At 53.2% G+C, this 15,955-nt stretch overlaps 1 protein-coding gene across 1 annotated transcript in view; it reads right to left on the bottom strand.

Moving 5' to 3' along the window:
• Positions 1-1,724: 1,724 nt before the first annotated feature.
• LOC135254069 (spermatogenesis-associated protein 16-like) overlaps positions 1,725-15,955 on the bottom strand; it is a 60,389-nt gene continuing 46,158 nt past the window's right edge. The window contains exons 8-12 of the mRNA XM_064334020.1: positions 15,154-15,278; positions 8,505-8,801; positions 7,719-7,883; positions 5,079-5,162; positions 1,725-2,457 (exon numbers count right to left, since the gene is read on the bottom strand). Of these exons, the coding sequence (XP_064190090.1) occupies positions 2,308-2,457; positions 5,079-5,162; positions 7,719-7,883; positions 8,505-8,801; positions 15,154-15,278 (821 nt within the window). The 3' untranslated portion in view covers positions 1,725-2,307. The remainder of the gene's footprint in view (positions 2,458-5,078; positions 5,163-7,718; positions 7,884-8,504; positions 8,802-15,153; positions 15,279-15,955) is intronic.

The following is a 15,955-nucleotide window of genomic DNA, read 5'->3' as shown; positions in this document are numbered from 1 at the left end:
CCATAATTTTGGATGAGATGTTGGATGTCAGGTGCCCATCTGTTTTTGGCCAGGTAGTGTATATCGCAAAAATCACAAATTTCTCTCTTCCATCGACATACTTCTGGAGTGCAGTGCATATCCAAATGGGCTCATATATTTTTGTTTCATTAACATTTGTGACATCGGCTACTATGCAGCTAATCAAACACCCCCATAACGTTCTATCAGTGGCCTTTAATTTATATATACATTAAACGCCTTGGATTAAAATAATTGTTTACCAATTGGAAAGTGGCGCAGACATAATGAATCTCTCAGAAGCGCCGATATCGCGCAGAGCCCGGGGGCTTCGTTTCTGACGGCTCAACAATGGAGCCATTCATTTATTCTGTGCGGAAATGAACTCGCGGCTGTACCGCTGATCCCGACGCCTGTGTGTCCGTGTGTCCATCTGTCCGTCCGTCTGTCCGTCCGTCCGTCTGTCCGTCTGTCCGAGCGACCGCGGCTCCTCGCTCCCCTGTCCCGCCCACGCTATCGCACTCCGATCGGAAGGCCGCTATAATGGGAACTTCCCGCGGGGAATAATGGGGTTCCTGGGCGAGGGAGCGGAAGCCTCACGGTGGGGTGGGGGCGGGGGGGTATCGATCCAGGGTGCCTCTGGGGGAATAATAAGCTGTTAGCGAAAAGGGGGGGGATAATCACACTATAAAATGGCGTCAAGCGAACGGCGTGGGGCGGTCGGAGGCTCGGGCATTTCCTCTGCAGGGGGGGCGGGCACTGGCGAACATGTCAATAACGCTGAACACTGCTGACTTGCCGTCCCCGGGGGGGGGGGACGTTTAGAGGCAGAAGAAGGCGACAGCAGACAATCAATCAGCAGCCAGTGTGAGAGAGAGACACTCCGATCGGTTTACTCAGGGGGGTCACCCCCCCCGCCCCCGCCCCCCGGCTGAATCAATCAAAAACTGCACTTTTTGCATTAAAGCGAATGTTACTACAGACGGTTGAGATGATGACATCACTGCGTGTAGAGCAAATTAGTCAGGCTTGGGTCTTACTTCAAGTGCTGCAGTCATTGTGTGGATCTCTACTGTGCAGATTCTAGAGTGTAACTAAATGTGTGTGTGTGTGTGTGTAGATTAGAGAGTGTAACTGCATGTGTGTGTATCTCCATGGTGTAGATTAGAGAGTGTAACTGCATGTGTGTGTGTGTGTGTGTGGAAATCCACTGTGTAGATTAGAGAGTGTAACTGCATGTGTGTGTATCTCCATGGTGTAGATTAGAGAGTGTAACTGCATGTGTGTGTGTGTGAAACCCCAGGGTGTAGAATAGAGAGTGTAACTGCATGTGTGTGTAACTGCATGTGTGTGTGTGTGGACCAGAGTGTAAATTAGAGAGTGTAACTGCATGTGTGTGTGTGTGTGGACCAGAGTGTAGATTATAAAGTATGGCTGCATGTGTGCGTAACTCCATGGTGTAGATTAGAGAGTATGACTGCATGCACTTTGCCAGCTACCCATTGCTGTTTAATTGCCTTAGACCTGCGCCCAGCCTAAGTTGTATCTGCATGTCCCCAGCAGGATGCGTTCTGCAGTGATTCAGGCTGAGCGTGCTGCTCAGGGACGCTCTGATAGCAGCCCATGGGGAAGCTGAACTCACAGGCCTGCATGTAAAACCCGGCTGTTCTACATAGGAGGCCTGCAAAGGGGAAATTATTCCAAAAAAACTCTTTAATCCGTAATGAGATGCACGAGCTGGAGTCAGGCACGTTATTAGGATGCACATGCACACTGAGAGTGTCTTTTTTCTTTTGTTTGTTTACAAACTAGGTCTGCTTTGCATTAACTGGAACAAACAAGCATTAATGCAACACACACTCACACACATTTTTGCACACACACACACATCATACACACACACTTTCTTGCACACACGCAAACATGCACACATTCACACACATGCATTCTCATACACACGCACACAATCTCTCTCTCGCGCACACACACGTGCACACACGCATGCACATGTGCACGCAGACACACACACTGTCTCGCTCTCTCTCTCTCTCACAGCACACACACACACACTGTCTCGCTCTCTCTCACTCACACACACACACACACACACACACACACTGTCTCGCTCTCTCTCACACACACACACACACACACACACTGGGCTCAGCGCTGTAAACCCCCTCTGATGGGTACAGTAGGGCGGGGGTGTGAAAGAGCCTCTGGGTATCCGTGTAGCTGGGACTGCAGCAGAACTCCAGTCCTGGGACGGCTGGTTAAGGTGCAGAGGTTCTGTAGCCGCCCCGGTCGTCACGCCCGGGCGGGGTGAGTGCGGGGGGGGATTCTTTTCCTGCCCCGGGGCTTCCTGGCGGCCTTAGGCTTCCTCTGGCCCCCCCTCGCGGCTTTGTCCCTCAGGAAGCTCTCCTCCTGCTCGTACACCAGCTCCTCCAGAAGCCCCACCTGCACACAGGAGTGAGTGAGTGAGTGAGAGAGCACATGGATGAGTGACTGACTGACTGACAGACTGAGTGACTGATGGATAGACTGACTGACTGACTGAGTGACTGACTAAGTGATTGACTGACAGACTGAGTGACTGACTGATGGACTGACTGACTGACTGACTGAGTGACTGACTGACTGACAGACTGAATGATTGACTGAGTTACTGACTGACGGACTGAGTGACTGACTGATGGAGTGACTGACAGACTGACTGACTGACAGCATTCACGTGTGTGTGTGTGTTTGTGTACGTGCGTGTGTGTGTGTGTGTGTGCGTGTGTGTGTGTGTGTGTGTGCGTGTGGGAAACAGCCTTTCATAAGGTGAAATTTATAAGAGCTTTGTTCATAATGACTCATCCAAACAAATGGGACAGTCAATGTGTTTATGAGACTGCAGTGTGTGAATATTGAGCCGCTTGTCGCTTCCCTTTGTCTCGTAATACACTGTTGATTTACGTAAAACAAATACGCCCATCGACATGAGAAAATCATCTCTCCCCTTTCGGTGCCAGTGCTGTAGCGTATAAATAAAAGCATATTTTTGAAGAGGCTCGCCATCGATTATGGATTTTGCTCTTCTTGGTGCATGATTAATAAAATTGATCTCTGTTAGTAACCTCTTTCATCGCCCGTCTGCGTACTGAAGGCAGCTCGCTGGAGAGCCGCTTACTTTACCCTCCGCTGGAGACACGCGCTCCTCCGGACCCCGGCATGCAGGCTCTCGGCATTAAGGGGCCGGGTGTGTCTTAGAGGGTTTCTTCCTGGTGTGATTGGCCGTAGAGGAAAAGCCCTGCGTCTCACTTTCTCTCTGACCACACTCCTTAGTGGTTTTGCTTTTAAGTGGTGCGAGCGAGCGGGGGGGGGATGGCGGATGTTTCACACCTTGTCATTACCTGCAGATTCTGAAGGCTGTGGGATTTTCATATGTGAACATGACCCCAGAGGGCCTGTTTCGCTGCGTGCTGGTGAATGGATCTGCTGCGCGAGTATGAATATCATACCGGGATCCTGGGGGGGGGGCGGAACGCCAGGAAACGATAAATACATTTTACGCACGTTTGGTTTGTATCCAGAGAGAGAGAGAGAAGAGGAAGAGCAGCTTGTGAATCTAAAGGCTTCCAAAAAAAAAACCCCCTGTAAAAACAACCCGAATGCGTGAGTAATGATATTGTACTCTTCTGAAAAAGCTGCACTGTGAGCAGAGTCTGCGGAGGGAAAAACATCTCAATCAGTGACTGGCTGTCATCAGAACTCACAGGGCTGTGCATAATGAGAGGGTATTACACTCTAGACCAGAAAAGCTCTCCAGGAATATCAGCCACTACAAAATTACAGAACAAAAATTAATTCAAAATGGCATCTTGTGAAAATGAGCCGTGCAGTGTAGTTCATGTGAGGACCTGTGGGCATCTGAGGTTAGGAACTAGGCCTGCGCAACGTAAAGAATCGCAGTCTTTTTAAGAATAACCACCATCATGGGGCGTACAGGCAATCTACTTGCCTTTTTTTCTTTAATCATACGCCCCATGGTGGCAGTTATTCTTAATACGCTTTTAAAAAAATCACGATTCTGTATATCGTGCAGCCATAATCGGAACATCAATTATTTTTGAAGTGGAAAATTTCAAATCTGGAAGGAGAAGAGAGGATTGCATTTCTTTAGCTGTTGGCTACAGGCCTTCAGGACCATGGACAGCAGCTGCCTCACATTACACCTTCAGAAAGGACAGTAACTCCTACAGGACTTCGGCACCATGGACAGCAGCTGTCTCACATTACACCTTCAGAAAGGACAGTAACTGCTACAGGACTTCAGCACCATGGACAGCAGCCGCATCACATTACACCTTCAGAAAGGACAGTAACTCCTACAGGACTTCGGCACCATGGACAGCAGCTGTCTCACATTACACCTTCAGAAAGGACAGTAACTGCTACAGGACTTCAGCACCATGGACAGCAGCTGCTCCTACACTTCAGAAGACGTAATTACAGGACAGCACCTGGACAGCGCTGCCTCAACAGTTGCCTGTGCTTTCCACCAAGGCTGTGTTAACCTAGTGTCCAAACAGGATGGTGCCGTCTCCTGTTCATGAAGAGGGAACACACCTGCCCCACAGTCTGGAGTAACGCTGCAGACAGCAGGAGGTCTGGGATCTTTTTTTACCTACGCCCCCAGTGTGATAGGTCTCGGATGTGCGTGTTCAAGTGCACATAACTGGTGACACGAACATGACCGGGAAAGACCTTCGTATTTCAGTTTGTTCCCCTCTGTGGTAATTAGGTGCACCCTGATAAGGGTAACACTAACTGCCCAGCCTGGGGTAATTAAAGAGGGGAACTCCTTTGGGGCAGAAGGTTTAATAAGCCCACCCCCTGCCCCTCATGCTATTATCACTCTGAAGTGGGGTCCACATTGTCCATTTGAACACAGGTGACAGTCGCATCAAAGTGTTTTTTCCCCTCAACGAAATGAACCAATGTAATTTTATCCCAATTTAATTTGTCACTTCCTCCCTTTTGGTTGAGGGGAGCGCCGCCCTTGCCCACTCCTCCCGCCCTCTCTGTCCGTTTACCTTCTGCATTTCGCTCCACACTCGTTCTTTATCTGTCCGTCCTCCTTCCAGGGCGTCCATGCTGTCCGCCATTAGAGACTGCAGCTGCGGAGCGCAGATAAAGACCATGAGGGAACCATTCACATCCCGCCATCACGGCTCTAAACTCACACCGCCATCACGGCTCTAAACTCACACCGCCATCACGGCTCTAAACTCACACCGCCATTGCGGCTCTAAACACACACCGCCATTGCGGCTCTAAACACACACACTTTACCGCTAATTAAAACATCATTTGTCCGAGGATGATTTTACAACTCATTCCTCATGCAGTGAGCGCTGCCATCTTGTTCCGGCTGGTTTTCTGTGAGCGTGTGTGAAAGAGAGAGAGGGTTTCACCACTGGGGGAAGAGGGCCTGCCTCATCCATCACTGTGTGTGTGTGTGCATGAGTGAGAGAGAGGGAGTGTGTGTGTAAGACCGAGAGAGAGAGTGTGTGTGTGTGCATGTGTGAGTGAGAGGGAATGTGTGTGTAAGACCGAGAGAGAGTGTGTGCATGCGTGTGTGTGCATGTGTGTGTGTGAGAGCAGTGGTGCTCCATAGCCCATGCATCAGAAGGGTTTTGACTGGATCAGTGCAGCCTGCTGTTAAAAGAGAGAGAGTCTGAGGTCTCTACCCTCCCGCTCGTGGGATCTGTACATATTCATTCTTACTCCTTTATCCTTGCAAGATTTTTTTCCCCTTTTGCAAAACCGTGAAACTGTCAATTATTGAAAAAAATCACCCCAACTACCATCAGTGTGCTAGCCTCTGTCCAAATGGGCCTGTAGAACTCTGAGATGCATTGTGGGATGAAAGTCCCATCGTAAAAAAGATGTCGAAACACACAGCTAGCTGCTAACACACAGAATTTTATAGCACGGTCCTGTTTCTCAGCACTGTGGCCCCTGTGGCCCCTGTGGCCCCTGTGCCCCCTGGGGCTCCTGTACTTCTCTCTTCTGCTCCTGGTGTGTAATGACCTTCTGAGATGGGAAGCCTCCGAGCAAAACTGTGCTGGGGCAACCCTTCAGTACAGTGCGTTAGACAGAGCTGCGCGCTGTGACTGACTGCGACTGACTGCGCCTGACTGCGACTGACTGCGCCTGGCTGCGCGCTGCGCCTGACTGCGACTGACTGCGCCTGGCTGCGCGCTGCGACTGACTGCGCACTGCGCCTGGCTACGCGCTGCGACTGACTGCGCCTGGCTGCGACTGACTGCGCCTGGCTGCGTGCTGCGCCTGACTGCGCACTGCGACTGACTGCGCCTGACTGCGCACTGCGACTGACTGCGCACTGCGACTGACTGCGCCTGACTGCGCACTGCGCCTGGCTGCACGCTGTGACTGACTGCGCCTGACTGCGCACTGCGACTGACTGCGCCTGGCTGCGCCTGACTGTGCCTGGCTGCGCGCTGCGACTGCCTGCGCCTGGCTGCGCCTGCGACTGACTGCGCACTGCGACTGGCAGCGCCTGACTGCGACTGACTGCGACTGGTTGCGCACTGCGCTTGGCTGCGCCTGACTCTGCCTGGCTGCGCCTGACTGCGCACTGCGCCTGACTGCGCACTGCGACTGACTGCGCACTGCGACTGACTGCGCACTGCGACTGACTGCACCTGGCTGCGACTGACTGCGCCTGGTTGCGCACTGCGACTGACTGCGCCTGGCTGCGACTGACTGCGCCTGGCTGCGCACTGCGACTGACTGCGCCTGACTGCGCACTGCGCCTGGCTGCGCCTGGCTGCGGCTGATGTAAGCGGCCCTGCAGTTAGAGGGCTTCCCTGCGCTCTGTTTGCTGCAGATTTAGCTGCGCTGGCGCGTAAATCACACGCATTGATCCGGGTCAGTCTCTACCACAGCGCTAATCCGGTACAGCCGCGTGTGAAGCTTCATCACCACCCCACACTGAGATTTATGCAACCTATTCCAACCTATTCCCCCTCCCTCCCGCTCCCCCTCTCTCTAAACCTCTCTCTCCCTCTCTCCGTCTCTCTAAACCTCTCTCTCTCCCTCTCTCTGTCTCTCGAAACCTCTCCCTCTCTCTCTAAACCTCTCTCTCCTCTCTCTATAAGTCCTCCTCTGATCTCTCCCTCTCTCTGTCCTTCGCCCTCTCCCTCTCTCTCTCCACTCTCCCTCCCTCCCTCTCTAAACCTTCTCTCTCTCTAGATCTTCCTCTCTCCCCCTTGCTCCCCCTCCCCCTCTCTCTCCCACTACCCTCTTCTCTGTTTGTTTCCCATTCTTCTCCTAAATACTGTCAGACTTCCTTGTTGCACGCACGTTCTCTGTCCCTCTCGTACACTAGCCCCGCGTTTGGTTTCCATGTCGCTGTGCATAATACTGTGTGTGGGAACTGTTGCCGCTGGTTTAACTGTGCCACTAGGTAACTGCGCCGCTGGGTAACTGTGCTGCTGGGTAACTGTGCCACTAGGTAACTGCGCCGCTGCATAACTGCGCCGCTGCATAACTGCGCCGCTGGGTAACTGTGCCCCTGGGTAACTCTGCTGCTGGGTAACTGTGCCGCTGGGTAACTGTGCCCCAGGGTAACTGTGCCATTGGGTAACTGTGCCCCTGGGTAACTGTGCTGCTGGGTAACTGTGCAGCTGGGCTGCAGAGGAGCTCACCAGCTGGGAGTCTGCAGGGCTGAGGTCCTGCAGGTAGGGGGCGACGGCGAGCTCGGCCAGCGCTTGGTGCAGGGCCAGCGTTTGCTCTGTGGTGCGCTGCAGGCGGCCCAGGTACTCCGCCCGCTGCAGCCTCTCCAGCAGCCCCGAGCCTGCGGACACGCCCACCTGGGGGGGGGGAAACAGACCTGAGAATGGAGCGGGGGAGTCCGCACCACCCCCCCACCGCCAAACACCACCCCCCCACTGCCTAACACCACCCCCCCACCGCCAAACACCACCCCCCACCGCCAAGCACCACTCCCCCACTGCCTAACACTGACCCCCCACTGCCTAAACACCACCCCCCACCGCCTAACACCACCCCCCACTGCCTAACACTACCCCCCACCGCCAAACACCACCCCCCACTGCATAACATGACCCCCACCACAAAACACCACCCCCCACTGCCTAACACCACCCCCCCACCGCCAAACACCACCCCCCCCACTGCCTAACACCACCCCCCCACTGCCAAACATCACCCCCCTCTGCCTAACACCACCCCCCACTGCCTAACACCACCCCCCACCACCTAACCATCACCCCCCCACTGCCAAACACCACCCCCCACTGCCTAACATGACCCCCCACCACTAACACCACCCCCCTAACCACCCCACCAAAACCCCCCCCACTCAAACCCATCACCCCCCCACCACAAACACCACCCCCCACTACAAAACCACCTACCACACCCCACCGCAAAACACACCAGGTTCACTCCACCTGTCACCCAAAACACACCTGTCTGTCTCGCTCATTCTCTGGGTGCAGTGGCCCAGGCCACAGGTAGGGGGCAGTAGAGGCGGTGGGGGAAGTGCAGGAAGTGTGCGCTATGCGGCGCCGTTTGAGAGCGCCGGTCCTGGGGGGGCTGCGGGCCTGACCGCGGTTAGTACGGATGGGGGGGGGGGCAGTGACACCTCCCTGCTCTGTCTGGGGACACCATCCGTCTCTTATCCCCCCCACCCCCACCCCCACCCCCCCCACCCCAGTGCGTTCTGTAGCCGAAACCTCCAGCAGGGGCTCAGAGAAGGCGGGGTGCTGCATTTTTCACTCCTGTGTAAAACTGGGTTTGGAAATCCCGGCTAAAAATGGCCATCATTTCTCATCCCTTTAACTAGGTCCCCTCTGCTGACCCCCTGGCGTCTGACCCCCCACCCCCCCCCTCCCGCTGCGTCCCCTGTCCAAATGATCGGCTGGTACTCCGATCCCAAACTTCCCATCTGCAGGAGAGGACCAGCTGCATTCCCCCCCACGCCATTCATCCTGTTTATGGTCGTTTTATTACGGATACAGATCCCCCAGCATGCACCATTTCTCACCCCTGCCATCTCGCTGCTTTTGGCTGGTCCTGCTGGTCCACCCCCCCCCCCCCCACCTCAGCCACGCAGTATTTACTTTCAGTTCCCAGGAAAAAGTCCCCACTTCACGATTGATGTTGTTTTTCTCTTGTTGAATATTTCATAAGGTCTCCGCCGATTTTCAAAATGTATTTTTTTCAATGCCCCCCCCTCCCCCTTCACCGTCCAACTCACCTCAAAAAAAAAAGAGAAAAGTCTTGTGCCAGGTTGTTGGGGTGGGGGTGGCGGGGGGACAGGGGTAATTTGTCTGTTCCTAATCAGTCCATTCACGGTTACACACCTGTGAGAAGTCTAATCTCCATTGTCCACAGCTAATCTTTTTAAATGTAAAGAATTTAAACACAAAGATGATAATCACACGGGCTGAGAAAGCTGTATCCATAAAGCCAGGCTTACGATACACGACTTTCAAAATCCCAAAATCTGTGCACTGCTCACACTGCATGATGTTCTTTCTTGTAATCGGTTTTCTTGTCGTTGTAGCGGTGCACAGGCTGCACAGTCGAGCGCAGGCGGTGCTCAGACACTCCGAGCTCTTTCACGCCGAAGCTGTGCTGTCTCAGGAACCCTGGCCGGGGCGGCTATTTATTTTCTTACTCTCATTTGCACCGAAAGGCGGACGAACAGAACAAAACGCAATTTGCGGAGGAGACGATTGTGGGAGAGTCACAGGCAGCGGGGATCGCCTGCTCAGAGAGAGCTGGAGGGGAATAAAACCCAAATAACAGCGCAGTGAGAATGCAGGCAGCTCGCCTGTGTGTTCAAACTGTGCTTCCACCAGGTAGGACGCATTTGTGCTTTTGTTTTTGTTGCAAGTTCCTAACAGCCATTTGTATGACATGACAGTTATTATATTCTGACAGAAACAGAACGAAGTAGCCCTCTCCAAAGCCACGTTGTTTTGTAGTTATCCTCTTCCTGGTTCCCCCTCACACTCTCATTGGCTGTCGCTCATCGGCGTTCTCTGGACTGGTCATACAGCGCTCACACTGAGACTGCGTGTGCCGATCATTTCAAACATGCTAGGAAATGTGGGGGCGTCTGGGACTGCTCAAAATCGCCATACCTAACGACCGCCGGTGACGGGTGCGAGCACCGATTTGGCTCCGACTTGGGGCTCTTGTCGCAGATCTCAAAAACTTCCAGTCTACGACTGGAAAACCAGGGGAAAAATGGCGTAGCGTGAGCCTGGCACAAGGAACGGCAGTTAAAACTCAGTTACAGGGGTGTTGTGGTAGGAACAGGGCGTTAGTTTCGGCTGCAGATGCAGGTTTTGTCTGAAATCACGCGCGTCTGCATTTTGAACGGGTTTGCTGTTATGCATGCAAGGTTCTGGAATCCTGCGGGACGGGCGCATTCGTGTTTGGGACATCGCTGTGCAGGCTAAATGCAGAGCGCGGAACAGAAGCTGCGTCGCCCTAGTTACGATTCAGCCCTCCCTAGCAAGCGGCAGGGATTTTACTGAATGATTTTATTTATTTTTAATTCTGAGGAGATCTTTCTGCAGCTCGTAGTCCGTATTGCGGGTTTGTGTGCTTCTGTGTTGCGGGTGTAATCGCATTAAACGTTTTTAAAAAGGCCAGACATGCAACAGGCATGTCTGTGTTCTTTCTGTGTGGATTCTGAAGCTCTTTGTTTCATTCTGTCCATTTAAAAAAAAAAAAAAAATCATATAATCTGAGCTGAATTATTGAAAGATGAACGGAGAGCAAATGGGGTTTATCAGAGAAGTAAGCTGTCTGAGATCTGGCAGACAGTCTGTCTGTCTCTCTCACTCTGTCACTCAACTCCACTCTCTGTCTCTCTCTATCTCTATCCCTGTCTTTTTCTCTGTGTGTTTCTGCCAAAGTAACTCTGTCCCCCTCTCTCTCTCACAAGCACACAGACTCTGTGCGTGTATTCTTTCCTCTCTCTCCTTGTGAAGGTGGAGCATCTCTCTCTTTCCCTCACTCCCTCCCTCTCTACCTCACTCCCTCTCTTTCTATCCCCCTACCTCCTTCTCCCTCTCTCTCCCTCTTGTTCTCCCTCCCTCTCTACCTCATTGCCTCTCTCCCTCCCTCCCTCTCCTCTGTCCCTGAGACCCACAGCACATTTCAGCTCTGGTCTCCTGTGAGATTTGGGTAAAAAATCGAACGCAGGGGGAGACAATTACAGCCGAGCAATCCCCTGACCCCCTCCCCAGACCCCCCCTCACAGGAGCGGGACTAAACGCCTGGTTCATGCCCTCACTTCTGCCTCCTGTCTGCTCTGACTGATGCTCCTTAAAGAGCTGGATCCTGATCGCCCCCCGCCCCCCCCCCCGGTCTGGCCGCGTGCCGGAGACTTCCTGGGCTAACGAGCGAACGTGTCTGCGTTGGGCCGGCTCTGCGTTGGGCCGCCTCTTTAATAGGTAATGAGACACCTGTACAGCCAGACTGGGCTGTGACTGAACATCAGTGTCATTCATTTACTGTGGAGGGCTCCTGAGCTGGGGGGGAGGGGGGAGGCAGGGGGGGAGCTGAGGAGGTCTCGGGGGGGGGGGGGTCTGCCACAGTCTCACACCTCCTCCTTCCACAGGTCAGCCGGTCACCACAGGAACTGACTAATATGCAAGATGGGGCCACTTGAAAAGTAGGCCAATGCCCTCTTAAATTATGAGTGTGTGTGTGTGTGTGTGTGTGTGTGTGTGTGCGCGTGTGTGTGTGTGTGTGTATATGTGCGTGTGCGTGTGTGTGTATATGTGCGTGTGCGTGTGCGTGTGTGTGCCTGTATGTGTCTGAGTGTGTGTGTGTGTGTGTGTGTGTGCATGTGTGTGAGTGTGTGTGTGCATGTGTGTGAGTGTGTGTGTATATGTGCATGTGTGTGTGTGTGTGTGTCTGTGTGTATGTGTGTGCGTGTGTGTGTATGTGTGTGTGTGCGTGTGTGTGTGTGTGAGTGTGTGTGCGCATGTTCAGTGTATCGTGTGTGAGAGACATCAGGTCAGACTGAAGTCTCTGCAGACTGACAGTAGTTGCACAGGGGAGGTGGCCGCTGGCTGTGCCGCTCGCGACTCTACATTTAAAAGCTCGTTCTTCTGAAGAGTGACGCCGGGCTCCTATGGAAGCCTCTGTGCTCCTGCCCCTGGAGTCCGGCTTTGATGGAAGTCCATAGAAATGGTGCATTAACATTTAAAACTGCAGCGATTCAATGCTGCATTCAGCATTCAAATCCCTGATCCTCACACCCCTAAAAGATGCTGAACCTCACACCCCTGAAATACGCTGATCCTCACACCCCTGAAACACACTGATCTTCACACCCCTGAAATACGCTGATCCCCATGCCCCTGAAATACGCTGATCCCCATGCCCCTGAAACACACTGATCTTCACACCCCTGAAAGACGCTGATCCCCGTGGCCCTGATGTTCACCACTTCCTCCTGTGAGAGGTTTGAGCGCTCACATTCAGCGAGTCAGTAATTACTAACAGAGTGATATTTTGCCTTAAATGTTGGCACTTAAATTCCACCCTTTCAGACATCACTCCCAGCAGTATCGGGGATTCGGAATGACTGATATTAGGCTACATAATGGACTCTTTTTATGGCTTTGGGTGATGTGGGGGAAAACTGCACTGGCTCTGCCGCTGCTGCTGCTTCAGATCAACAGAAGGAAATGATTTTTCTTACAGGAACACGGCTGTGTGTTTGTTATGGGAACACGCCTGTGTGTGTTTGTTATGGGAACACGCCTGTGTGTGTTTCTGTGTTGGGAACACGGCTGTGTGTTTGTTATGGGAACATGCCTGTGTGTGTTTGTTATGGGAACACGCCTGTGTGTGTTTGTTATGGGAACACGCCTGTGTGTGTTTGTTATGGGAACACGCCTGTGTGTTTGTTATGGGAACACGCCTGTGTGTGTTTGTTATGGGAACACGCCTGTGTGTGTTTGTTATGGGAACACGCCTGTGTGTGTTTGTTATGGGAACACGCCTGTGTGTGTTTGTTATGGGAACACGCCTGTGTGTGTTTGTTATGGGAACACGCCTGTGTGTGTTTGTTATGGGAACACGCCTGTGTGTGTTTCTGTGTTGGGAACACGGCTGTGTGTGTTTGTTATGGGAACATGCCGGTGTGTTTGTTATGGGAACACGCCTGTGTGTGTTTGTTATGGGAACACGCCTGTGTGTGTGCTGCTATGGGAAACTAGCCCTGTGTGTGTTTGATATGGGGAACACGCCTGTGTTGTTTCGTTTTGGAACAGGTTGTTTTTATGGTACACGCTTTTTGTGTTTGTTAGGACACTCTTGTGTGTTTTTATGGACACCCTGTGTTTTTATGGAACAGCCTGTGTGTGTTGTTATGGAACAGCCTGTGTGTTTGTTATGGAACACGCCTTGGTGTTGTTATGGGATCACGCTGGTGTGGTTGTATGGGAACACGCTGGTGTGTTTGTTAGGAACACGCCTGTGTGTTGTTATGGGAACAGCCGGTGGTTGTAGGGACACGCTAGTGTGTGTTTGGTAGGGAACAGCTGTGTGTGTTGTTATGGAACACGCTGTGTGTTAGTATGGGCAGGCGGTGTTGGCTATGGGAACAGCGTGTGTGTTGTTATGGGACACGCTGTGGGTGTTTGTATGGGGACACGCCGGTGTTGTGGATGGACACGTCATGTGTGTTGCTAGGCGGGACAGCTGTGGTGTTGTTATGGACACGCTGTGTGGTTTGTTATGGGCACGTCGTGGTGTTTAGGACACGCCTGTGTGTTTGTTAGGACAGGTCAGTCAGTGTGTTGTTAGGACACTGTGGTGTTGCTTAGGACAGCGTGTGTTGTTATGGTGCAGGCCTGTGGTGTTTGTTCAGGGACAGGCAGTGTGTTAGTAGAAGAGCGATGTGTCGTTGTAAGACCCTGTTGTTTGTTAGGAACAGTCCTGTGTCCGTTTGATTGACTGGTAGCGACTGCTGTCGTGACGGGTCGGTTTTCCGAGCCCCCTGCTTGACGGGGGGGGGGGGTAAATCACAGCTTGATGTGTGTGCGTGAAAAGAACTGCAATGGCGGAAAATTAGGGACACACACATTGTGGGTCATGTGACTTGAAGCACACCCTGACTGCGGGGAAAAAAAAATCGATCGTGTATTAATTCAGATTTTTACGGTATTATTTATGGTTTTAGGTTTTTATTTATTTTTACGACACTCTTGTAGCTGTAATCTATATGCATTCAGGATCTGTATTTCGGTCAGTGTAGTTAAGTTGCTTTATTGCGGCTGCAGATTGACTTGCTGGTGTCTAAACGTCTTTGGCCGGGTCAGGCAGGGTGCAGGCAGGGTGCAGGCAGGGTGCAGGCAGGGTGCAGGCAGGGTGCAGTCAGGGTGCAGGCAGGGTGCAGTCAGGGTGCAGGCAGGGTGCAGGCAGGGTGCAGTCAGGGTGCAGGCAGGGTGCAGGCAGGGTGCAGTCAGGGTGCAGGCAGGGTGCAGTCAGGGTGCAGGCAGTGTTGCAGTCAGAAGGGCGAATGAGCTCACGTTCAGTAAGACCCTGTTTACTCCCCGTCAGCGAATCAGAGTCCTGCTGTCCCGCGTACTGTACGCTGCTGTCTGCTGAGACGGGGATCGCGTTTCTCCGAGCCGCTGCTCTCACTGTTCGGTTCCTCCTGACGACCAGCGCTACAGCGGGGCGGCTCGTAACTCCCACGCGCTTATTATGGGATGTTATGAGTACAGTGGGATAGATGAATGCTGAAGCGTTTACAGTCGTGTGCGATATCGAGGGAGTCTGACCCTGACCACCCCTCGGTGCGGCTCGAATCGTATTTGGACCAATCCGACGCGTATCCCGAGTTCTGGTGCTAAGATGCTGGTGATGCGTGTTGCTGTGAATGAGACTGCCTGGTCAACCCACGTGACGTGAGGTGCGATGTGATTGGATGCAATGTGGATACCTCATTAAAAATGCAGCGAATCTATGGCCCCGCCTCCCGGAGCCGGCGCTGTCCTGCAGAAACGCCACCCCCGAAAGGTCACGGCGGGGTCAGCGGTCCAGGAGCCACGCCCACGCCGCCATTTTAAAACACACTGGTATACCCACTGCGAGCTTGGTGCACTTGAGAAAGTCTAACACGGGCAGAATCCTGCTCTCCAAGCTGTCCGTCATCCCCTGGAGGTCCTCCACGGTCAGGGGCGCGAACGGAGCCCTGCTTCCTGCAGGAACCGCAGAAGAAGAAAGAGAGAGTGCCGGTATTTGGTGTCAGTATTTGTCAGTTCCCGTATCCGCTGCATTCTCAGATTCCACCCGATTCCCACCAGATTCCCGCCAGATTCCCGCCAGATTCCCGCCAGATTCCTGCCAGATTCCTACCAGATTCCCACCAGATTCCCACCAGATTCCCGCCAGATTCCTGCCAGATTCCTACCAGATTCCCGCCAGATTCTCGCCGTATTCGTGCGGCAGGACCCAAATGCGGTGTGCGGTCACTCAGAAACCCGCCGGCGGTGGGGTGGGCTCTGGGGAAAGCTGCTCTAAGCCTCCGTCTGAAGGCCGTTGATTTGTTCTGAAACCCCCCCCCCCCACCCCCCCTCGCTCGCCCTGTCTTTCTTCTTTGATACAATTCACCAAGGCATCGATTTTTATGTTTTTTTTCCACACCTCTTTCTGCCCCCCCCCCGTTATCACCCCCTGATGGCAGCCCGTCCGACCCCACCGCGAGGCTGTATCGTGCCCACGCAGGTTATTAACACGGAGCTCAGCAGCGATAGGTCCCTGCCTCTGTCCTGCTACCCAGCCTGTCCCCTGCCCCCACTACCCAGCCTGCTCCATGCCCCCGTCAACTCAGCCTCTCCACTGCCCCCCCTGCCCCCTCTACCCAGCTCGCCCACCT

The sequence above is a fragment of the Anguilla rostrata genome, chromosome 4 (assembly GCF_018555375.3).
Source record: "Anguilla rostrata isolate EN2019 chromosome 4, ASM1855537v3, whole genome shotgun sequence".
NCBI lineage: Eukaryota > Metazoa > Chordata > Actinopteri > Anguilliformes > Anguillidae > Anguilla > Anguilla rostrata.
This window is presented reverse-complemented; position numbering and strand designations above follow the sequence as displayed.